The 10,000-nt window shown below is 36.2% G+C and overlaps 1 protein-coding gene across 5 annotated transcripts in view; it reads right to left on the bottom strand.

Moving 5' to 3' along the window:
• The window catches only part of LOC125036711 (G-box-binding factor-like), a 19,076-nt gene that overhangs the window by 1,703 nt on the left and 7,373 nt on the right, over nucleotides 1-10,000 (bottom strand). For 2 of the 5 annotated variants that reach the window (XM_047629535.1, XM_047629534.1), the window contains 9 exons: nucleotides 9,556-9,660; nucleotides 8,446-8,552; nucleotides 7,891-8,040; nucleotides 7,142-7,327; nucleotides 5,979-6,426; nucleotides 4,778-4,929; nucleotides 4,320-4,444; nucleotides 901-1,052; nucleotides 1-586 (listed from right to left, as the gene is read on the bottom strand). The exon at nucleotides 1-586 is cut by the window's left edge and continues 157 nt beyond it. In XM_047629535.1, coding sequence (XP_047485491.1) covers nucleotides 1-586; nucleotides 901-1,052; nucleotides 4,320-4,444; nucleotides 4,778-4,929; nucleotides 5,979-6,426; nucleotides 7,142-7,327; nucleotides 7,891-8,040; nucleotides 8,446-8,552; nucleotides 9,556-9,571 — 1,922 coding nt within the window. In that variant the 5' untranslated portion in view covers nucleotides 9,572-9,660. The remainder of the gene's footprint in view (nucleotides 587-900; nucleotides 1,053-4,319; nucleotides 4,445-4,777; nucleotides 4,930-5,978; nucleotides 6,427-7,141; nucleotides 7,328-7,890; nucleotides 8,041-8,445; nucleotides 8,553-9,555; nucleotides 9,661-10,000) is intronic. The other 3 variants (XM_047629536.1, XM_047629539.1, XM_047629537.1) reach the window with 2 other exon arrangements.

The following is a 10,000-nucleotide window of genomic DNA, read 5'->3' as shown; positions in this document are numbered from 1 at the left end:
GAGGGGGAGGATTTGACTGAGGAGGATGGGGTGCTTGTTCTAGAGGAGGCACGTGAGGTGGGCACTTTCGAGGGTGAAGTCAATCCAGACTGTTTGTGCTGAGGGGATGTTTTGGCCGCAGGCTTCTGCTGAGGTGATGCAGATCCTGCAGTCTTGCGGGGTGAACTCAGTGGTGTGGGAGTCTTTGAGGTCGATATAGAGTTTGCACGGCTAGCTGCAGAGGTGTGTTTGGGTGAAGCATAAGGGCTGGCTTTGGGAGAGGAACTTGCAGATGATACTGTTGTCCTTCTGCTACCACTGCTAGGTCTCGCATTGCCAACAGAGTTCTGCAAACTGCTTGGTGTAGCCTTTGATGGAGACGAAGTACTTGAGGTCTGCCTGGAAGATTGTTTGGTAACAGTAGGCTTCTTTGTGGTCTGTGGAGTGGGCGTTTTTCGGCTTTTGCTCTGAGGAGGTATTTCTCGTGGTTCGCTGGATGACTTCGAGGACCTTTGTGTTCGTGTGCTTGCTGGTGGGGGTCGAGCACTTGACGTGCGAGGACGACGTGTGGGTGTGTTTGCCTCACTGCTCGAACCTGACCTTGAAGCTATGGAATAAAAGATTACATAGATTTAAGTCTTGAAGACTGCATTACCAAGTCATGCAATATAAACATAGAGAATATAAATTAGATATCAAATCTAATACTTGACCTAATGAACATGCATAACCTATAGCAAACCCATTAAATATATATAGAGTACCATACAAAAAGGAATCACTAACCCATTATGTCTAGTTAGCACAGAGAAAACCTAGGCTACTAAAAAGTTTTTTACCTAAATAAGATTTTTCATTTTAGAAAAGGGAGAATTTATTATGACATAACTTTAAATCTGAGAACAGTACCTAAACACTCACCACTCGACACTGTAGGCCTCGCCGTTCCCCGCACAGACCTCTGAGTAGGGGGGGGCGTCGGCCGCTCATTGCGTCTGCGGTTTTGGTCATGAAGGGAGATGACCTCCTGTTGGAGAGTCTGAATTTCCTGGCGAAGACCATCCAATTCTGACCTGGTGGAGTGATATGATTCTAATGAAGCTGACTAATGAATTTACTTATAGATACATGTATAGGGGGGAAGATAATTCATAGCAATATGCTATTTTGTCTAATCATGTAATAGAGTATATGCACTTTCATGCCTATATAGGCTGTGTACTTGCATTTTCTTCTTTTCTGAGCCTAAATGTTCCTGAAAACACACACTCATTCTCACGCAAAAAACACACACACACACGCACATGCACACGCACACGCACACGCACACGCACACGCAAACGCACACGCAAACGCACACGCACACGCACACGCACACCCACACACACACACACACACATCCATAAATTACATCTTTTTAACCAATTGGATCCCCTTGACATTAACATCATGTCATAAAATAATTTGTCTGAGGGCTGGTGACAGGTATATGCCACCATAAAAAACTTTGGCTGAATGCCAGGGTGATGGGTACGACTTGCCATGAGTGCAAAAAGCTCTTGGGGAATTCAGGAAGGGGATCTTGCATTATTTCCACTGGTAAACAAGGATGAAGTGGAATATATCTTCTGGGGGGGACACTGCTTTCAAGCCCAGAGTCTTATTTCTGCCCACTGTGACTGGGAGTGCAAGGTGTTTGCAGAAAATTGAATAATACAAAAATATTTAATATTTACACAAATAACAAAATGTTGCTTATTGTCACTGTTATTGCACAGAGTTGAATCCTACCTAGAGAGCAAATATGGACGGAAAACAGTCTATTTAATTCTTTGAGACAGCATATCAAATAACAAATACAGACCTTAGTAAATTTCTACAAAATTAAAAAGTATTTATAACATTTCAAAGGGGAGGCATGGAGTCCTGATACCACAGAGGTTTCATATGGGTCGGGCCTATAAGCCACTCACTCGGGAGAGTTGCCTCTCAAGTAATCCTAATGCCCAGATTTTGGGTCATGTGTCGACTGCGATGCACCTGGATCCAACAGGTTAAGATTTCAATACAACCTAACCACTTTTCAGAAATACCAGTTCAGTTTTTTAGTTCTCAGCTTTAGCAGAGAACAGTCAAAACACAACATATGTGCAAGCAAAGCTATTTCTTATATCTAAACAAAAAGCAATAGCAGAAAAATAGTTTGTTTATATTAATTTCCTGCTATAAAGATATGGTCTGTAATTCCACATTATTATACAGTAAAACATCATACACAATAAATCACAGAATGCAAAAGCAAAATAGACTTTACTCAATTATAATTTTCACATATGCCTATCATACAAGTATCTAAAGATAGAGCTTGTGAATGAATGAATGAATGAATGAATGAATGAATGAATGAATGAATGAATGAATGAATGAATGAATGAATGAATGAATGAATGAATGAATGAATGAATGAATGAATGAAGGAAGGAAGGAAGGAAGGAATGTCGAACATCTATTGCAAAATTTTAAGTTAATATACTCCAACCACCAAAATACTGTGCTTTTTTAAAATATGTGCAGCTCATATAGCAAGCAATATAATAATTACTAATGAATTTATATAAGTAATCATCTATCTATCCATCAGTCTCTTTACCATGGTAATTTCTAAAACAAAAACAATCTCTTTATACTAATTCATATAAAGTCACCTATTCAGTCATTTGGAAAGCTAAAGTTGTACTTCTGGTCTTACATACCAACATCCCAAATTTATCCAGAGCATTACAGGATTCAGAAATAGCCAAATCTTGCAGGACAACAGGATCCATAAGCAAAGGTATGAATCGATACTTATAGAGGCCAGACGGAGAAATCAGCATGAACTGATACTAATAAAAGCAAGACAGTTATCTTAAACTGTCTAGGTCTGTACTATTATTGTCTACACATAACAATCCATAACATCTGTCATGCAGCCAGACAAAAATGGTATTATGCTAGTAATGTGCATAAAAATACTATGGTATTGAATAAGGTGTTCCATAATCCGAGTCATAAAATCAATAATAATATAATTTGCAGAACCATGCAATTCCTTTCATCTGGCCTAGAATTTATCTATGCATTAATAACCTCTTGACTTTCTACAAAAATTACTTTTATTAAAGACTTCCACAGCAATGAACTACTTCTAACCACGTAGTTCAGTGGCACCTAATCTTTTTTGTGTGTGTATAAGCATAAAACTCTGAAAACCTTGCAGGCCCTCAGTATAAAGGATCACATTTTATGGCTAGAGAAAGTATAAAAAGCACAGCAAGATATACAGGCTATGGCAGTGCATAGAAACAGCTTGTTCCTCTCCTGAGTCATGATCTGCATGAGGCCTAACACCTATATTCATCTGCATCAACCACTTTATACAGAAAAGAATGAAGAGCAAAGCTGCAATAAATTCTTAATAAAAAAAAAAAAGGATACAAAGAATTCCACTGAAGAAAATTATAATAAAACAGGGAAGCAAGCTAGAATCAAAATAAGATAAATTATAGATATGAATGCAGACAACCTGACAAGGTTTAGGTGCTCACGGAGAAGAGACGTTTGGTACGAAGCCTGCATCACCGCCACCTCCCTAACAATGCCAATAATGACAAACAATAGAATCTGCCATGCCCTCAAGTACATACATTTTAACATTCAAATTTTCTCTAGTAATATGGAGACAAAAATTTATCATCCTATTAGCCCAATAAAAAATTACGTAATATAATTTTCTTCATGCATCTTATAGCAGGCCATCAAAACAATACAGTGTTGAGGAAAAATTTCTGTAAAATAAAGATACCTAGGTATAGCTGTGACACTTGGGTTACATGATGAAAACTTAAGTTACAAATAAACAGCTGAAGCATTTTAAATAATATCTGCTTTTATATGCATAGCTATTTTTACCTAACACTCAAAACATATTTAACAATAACCAGTAACTAAATTTCAAAATAATCTAAACTGAATCAATTTTAAGGAACAGGCCAACACTTGTTATAGGCTAAGTATATACATCTTTTTTGTTTCTTTTCTATTCTTTTTACAAAAATCAAAAGTGTAAAAAAAACATAAATGACCATTCAATTAAATACACATACATTTTTCTACAATCCACTATTTCTTTAGGGTAAAAAAAAGGACATTTACTTCCATAAAACACTAAAAACAAAAACAATTAATTTCCAATGATTGAAATTAGATAAATGAATTAATAAACACACAAATAAATATATAAACAAATGAACGAGAATATATTTCAGGCAATGTTCACACCAAGAAATCCTGGAACTCACTCTTTCTTCTGCGCAGTCTCCTTGTAAAACAATCGGTCGTCTTTCAAAGTGTTGATTAGCTCTCTCATACTTGAACGCTCCCTCTCCCATTCCACCTCCCTTGCTTGGAGCTCTGATACTCTGGCCTGAAGTAAACAATGTCAGCATTAGTGCGGTTGTATATTCCTTGTTATTACTATCAACTGTATTGCAAATATTTTGCGCTTCCTGTTTATGATCAGAGATAGTTTTGGAAGACTTACAATTAACCTTGTTCAATATCATCAATCTTAAGACAAAACACAGGCAAATACTCACAAGAATAAATAAATACATGAATAAATAATCACATAAAATATATAAACACATAAATAATCAAACAAACAAACTAACAAATATACAAATAAATCAAGAAATAAATAAACAAATAAAACATATTTCTTAACATCCCAACAGGCATTTTTCCAGTCCACTGTTACCTGAAGGAGAGCAGCGCTGTCCCCCGCGAGGTCGTTCCTCCTCCCAAGTGCTTCCGTGAGTTGGCTGTGCTGCGACTCCAACCTCGTCACCTCCTCGTGCCTCCGCTCAATTTCACGTATCAATTCCGCCCGGTTGAGCCCCTCATAGTTGCCTGCCAGTCATAGGAAATTGGGGTCAGTTTAAAAAGGCAACGTAAAAATGGATAACACAAAAAACTGTAAAGAGAAGGGAGGTGATGAGAGAATACTAATACTAATTATGATACTAATCCTAATAATAATTATAAGAATCATCATAACAGTAATAATTAAAATAATAATACTAAGAATATCATAATTATCATCATAACAATAATAATAATAAACAACAATGATAACAGTATTGCTGCTATTCAGTCTTAATCTAAAACTAATACTAATCATTAAATTGCAAAATAAATGAAGGCTCAAATTAAGGAAAAATATACTGATAATAAGGAGGGGCATAAGCAACTTAAAAATAGCTTATGCTCAGATTATTTTTTTTTTTTTTTCGTTCTTTCTTCTTTTCTTTTTTAAACATCTATATGTATACCTATATCATGCCAAAACTTTTCCTTAGCAGTTGGGCCTTCTGAGGACCTAGTGTGACAAATTTTGCTTTTATTTTCAGATCTTAAAATGTGTTGGGATTTATTATCCATCTTTTCTTTCAGTTTCTTTCCTTGAAACAAATTGAAATGTAAAGGATTGTACATAGAAGACTAAATATTTTTTTAGGTGTATGGATATTCCTTGTATATATCTGTATCTATATCATCAGGTACAGCCATATGAAAGTCTCTTGAATTTAATTTCCCAATGAAAGTAAGATCAACTATAATGAATAGCAACAGAATTTCAGATTAGTTTGACAATAACATTAGCAATCATCAGTTGCCATTTCAAGACCACTGTTTAAAACATGGATATGCTTGCACTTAGTCATGTGAGGATAATCTTAGCATTCTGTGTGTATATCTGTGCACTTCAACTTATAGTAAGCTTCTGAAAGAATTTTCAAGTGATCGTAGCTTTGGGAAAATGTGAGCACTCATTGGCATTTGTGAAAGAGCATCGAACATGCGATGATTTCCACATTTGCTGAAGTGCACATTAGAAGACATGCATATCTGTCTTGCAAGACTCTTTAGTATTTCAAAGCACATACAAATCTACTAACTTTTGACTTCATCAGAAAGCCCTAGAACCCTCTCTATGTCTGCTGTGAGCTTGGCCTTCTCCGACGCCAGGGCTGCCACCTGCTGTCCAAGGCGGGCGTTCTCTTCCTCCATCTGGGTGAGCGCGTGCCTTAAACTGTGCGTGGGTGACTCCTGGCCATCACCGCCGTCCCTATAGCCGTGCATGCCCTCCCTGCTCTCCCGACCACTGCCACGGAGGTTGGACCAGTGGGCCACATTCATGCTCTTCCCGTCAGGTGGTGTAGGAGGCTGCAAGTGCAGTTGTGCGTGTGTGTGCTGAGGAGAGCTTTGCTGGGGAACCTTTTGGTAATGTGGCTGAGGGTGCTGCTGCTGCTGCTGTTGCTGCTGTTGGTGATGCTGCTGAGGTTGATATTGCTGTTGCTGCTGATGCTGCTGAGCCACATTCAATTGATTCCTCAGTCTTACAACCTGAAAGGTATGGTCGAATTAGAAAAAAAATCAGCAATGAAACAATGATGTTTTCTTTACACTCAAAAAAAAAAGAGACAACAAAGTAAAGATGATTATTACAAAAAAAAAAAAAGAAAAAAAAGATTCACTTTGAAACTTTTCATCCTCGAATTAATCTATTATGAGAGAAGGAAGAGAAATACTATGTATCAAACCTAAATTTATATCATGCAAGATAAACACCGTCAAGAATTGAAATTATCTATATTCGGGCATTTCACCCTGATACAGGTATTAGTTTAATAAAATGAAACCCGGCTACTCTTCCTCAAGGAACTGAAGACTACCAACTAAACAAACACAAATTATATATATGCCAGCTTCCAGTACATGGGAAGGATAAATTTTATCTTTTATTGTTCTAAATACACTAATACAAGCATTTGGTAAAAATGAAAAATAATAACCTGAAATAAAATAATGCCCTACAAGAAAGTTTTTTTTTATATCAAGTGTCACAATAACAAAATAATAAATTCCTTAGATCTACACATACATGCAAATAACAAACTAAATGAAAATAGTCATAATTAATAAGTACCTCTACCACAACCAGAAAAGCAGAACAAAAAAACACTAGCAGACAGACGCCACTCACACTCCAAGGAAACATGTACTGTATCAGACATGCCTCGGTTATCCTTGTGGAGGCAATATCTACATTCAAACTAACCTCCTGGTAATAAGTTTCAGCCTCGATCTTCAGTTCATTCAAGGCCGTTGCTTTGGCTGAGGCTTGAAGCTTTGCAAGCTCGGCTTCCTTATCCTTTAGTGTCGATTCCAGGCGTGAAACTCTTAACTTCAAGCTGGACACTAGAGAGGCTCCCTTGTCCGTTAACTTTCTCCTAGCCTCGTCATTCTGCACGGTTAGTGTAAGCAAAAGAAAACCACACACTGTTAGCTTGTTATGAAAACGGCTTTGCCACTGCCTTCCACCTACCCTTAGAAGAGAGTTGTAGTAAGAAAAGGCATCAGTACTTAATTTAGCTTTTCTTGCAACCGTTGTTTTCTCCCTGGGCAATGTAATCCCACTCAATATTGGATGAATTAATTGTGGCCCTATTTCAATCACACAAGGGGAGAGGTTAACGTCTCTGGAGATTGTCTCCAGTGATGGGATAAAAAGCATATGATTCAGTAAACATACACTCATATCTACATGTATATGTATAGAAGTATGTCCAAATATATTCACATATACATACATACATACTTGAGTAAATGTATGTGCATATGTATAAACATATATATTTTAAGTGTACACATGTAAACACAAGTACATGCATAAAATATAGAACTTGAAACCAGAAAATCCTCATGCATCACTTATTGTTATTCACCCTCAGGCGTACTTAATGGATATATGATCTTAATCTTATTATCCGACAAAAAGGGGACTGAACTGCATCATTCTACACCTACCTTAGCTGGATCCATCAGCTGTTCTATCTGACGGTCTCTGCGGATCAAATCCTCTTCGAGGCGTCGGGTGCGCGTCTTGAGGCCAGAATTCTCTTCACGCAGCTCTCCAAGGTGTCTGCGGAGTTCTTGTATTTCCTGGTACTGCTCTTCCTGTTTGCATAAATTAATTGAAAAAAGGGTGAACATAATGAAAATTACAATCTATAACATTATTATTATTAGAATATTTGTATTTGTAATGGATATTGTTTTGGACTAGTAACAGTAATGATAAAAATCATAACAATAAAAGTATTGAGTTTTCACAATCAATAATACTCCACTTATTACAATATTCACTATAAGAAATATAAGATTAAATTGAGCATACTGAAAATATTCCCTCTTTAAAACAAAGTTCTTTTTGCAAGCCACTTCCACCAAATGCTTTAAATAAATAAACAAATAAATAAATAATATATTGACTGTACATATATAGACATAAAGAAATAAGTCTATAAAATCTTACAATATAAATAATCAAATCAAATAAATAAAATAACTATTACTCCTTACCTGAGATTTATACGCAGGTTTTCCAGCATTGGTGCGAGAGTTTCCCGTTCTACCGCAGTGTATTTCTGTCCTGGAGACGAGGGGCTTTACGCCACCTACGTCAATATCTGAAGTGACGGTAAATTTGGTTTAAAATCTTGGCAGATCCTTTACCTTATGTAAAGATAACAATGAGCAATAAGTTTCAAGACAAAAATTGTAACACCAACATTCAGTGGAATAAACCATCTTCCAGCTTATTAAAATCTCTAGCTCCATCACAGACAAGAAATGTATTCTTTAAAGAACATTAAACAATATTCAACCTATTGTGACAGATAAGCAGTGGCTTTGATAGTTTATCATTTAACTTAATAAACCCATTGAGTACATGAGTTCCATTCTACATCTACATGCAATCTTTGTCCAAGTTTTGGCAAAACAACTCTTATATCACTTCACAGATCATATCCTTATCTTATTGCCTTGGCTTGTCTGTACTATGCTTCTATTTTTATAATATTAGATACAAATTTTTATAATCTTAATATCACAACTTAGAAAATATGGTTACTCTTTCCACAGAACAAATTATATTAATCTTATTACTGTAAAACAAATTTGACTTCTGCTACAGATATCTATCATGAAATGCACTTAAACTTAACAAATGAAAAAACATCACTAGTAAACTGTGCAGTGTACTAAATGTAATACAAAATAAATTGAAATACATATCAAGTAAAATCAAATAAAAATGTGCATTAATAATTAATTTGCAAACTATAACGACTAATGTAAGAAAAAAATATACAAACTTCACGGAAAAAATCAGCTGAGACAAAAGTAAAAATAAATTCCTGCAAAAGCCACAAATAATGGACAACCTTTTCAGCGCTGCTTGCAGCTTCCTGAAAATCAAATATAATCATAAAACAACCTTTCCTTCCCAATGGGCAACATCAAAAAAAGAAAAAAAAAAAAAAATGAAAATCATGTGAGGCTTATTTCTACACTAAAAAGGAAAGCCAGTGCACTTAAAACGCATGCAGGCATACAGTGATAGACGCTGCGGAAACAACGCAAGGTGAAAGATCCGCACAACAACCACGGTACAAGCACCGCCCTTACTCTTTCCGTCACGCATGGTTCTAGCGCTGTTGCATCTAAGTAATGGATGAGGGCCTGCTGCCTTGAAGGTCAACACAGCTGACTTTGAGCCATGTCTTCTGGTAGCTGGTTAGTAAATGATGATGTTAGTTGCGAAAACACTCCAGAAAAGGATACAGCACACTATAACACCACACTTATACACTACATGTTATTATCAAACCCAAGCATTTTAAAGCTCTTCATAATTTATCAAAGGAACATTTAATCCAGGGAGACAGTTGAATATCATCTAATTCCATTCATATTCTATAACAGCTAACAAAAGTACTGGAATGCAGTGTGATATTCATCAGCTCAAGAAATCCACTAAATAATGAAAGACTTAAACTTTACATACAACTCAACAGTTGTCAAAATGAGCAATACAGACCATGTGTCAAAAAGTTCATCAAAACTAACAATA

Source organism: Penaeus chinensis, chromosome 21 (assembly GCF_019202785.1).
Source record: "Penaeus chinensis breed Huanghai No. 1 chromosome 21, ASM1920278v2, whole genome shotgun sequence".
Taxonomy (NCBI): Eukaryota; Metazoa; Arthropoda; class Malacostraca; order Decapoda; family Penaeidae; genus Penaeus; species Penaeus chinensis.
Note: the sequence above shows the minus strand (reverse complement) of the source record. Positions and strands in the feature narration are given on the sequence as shown.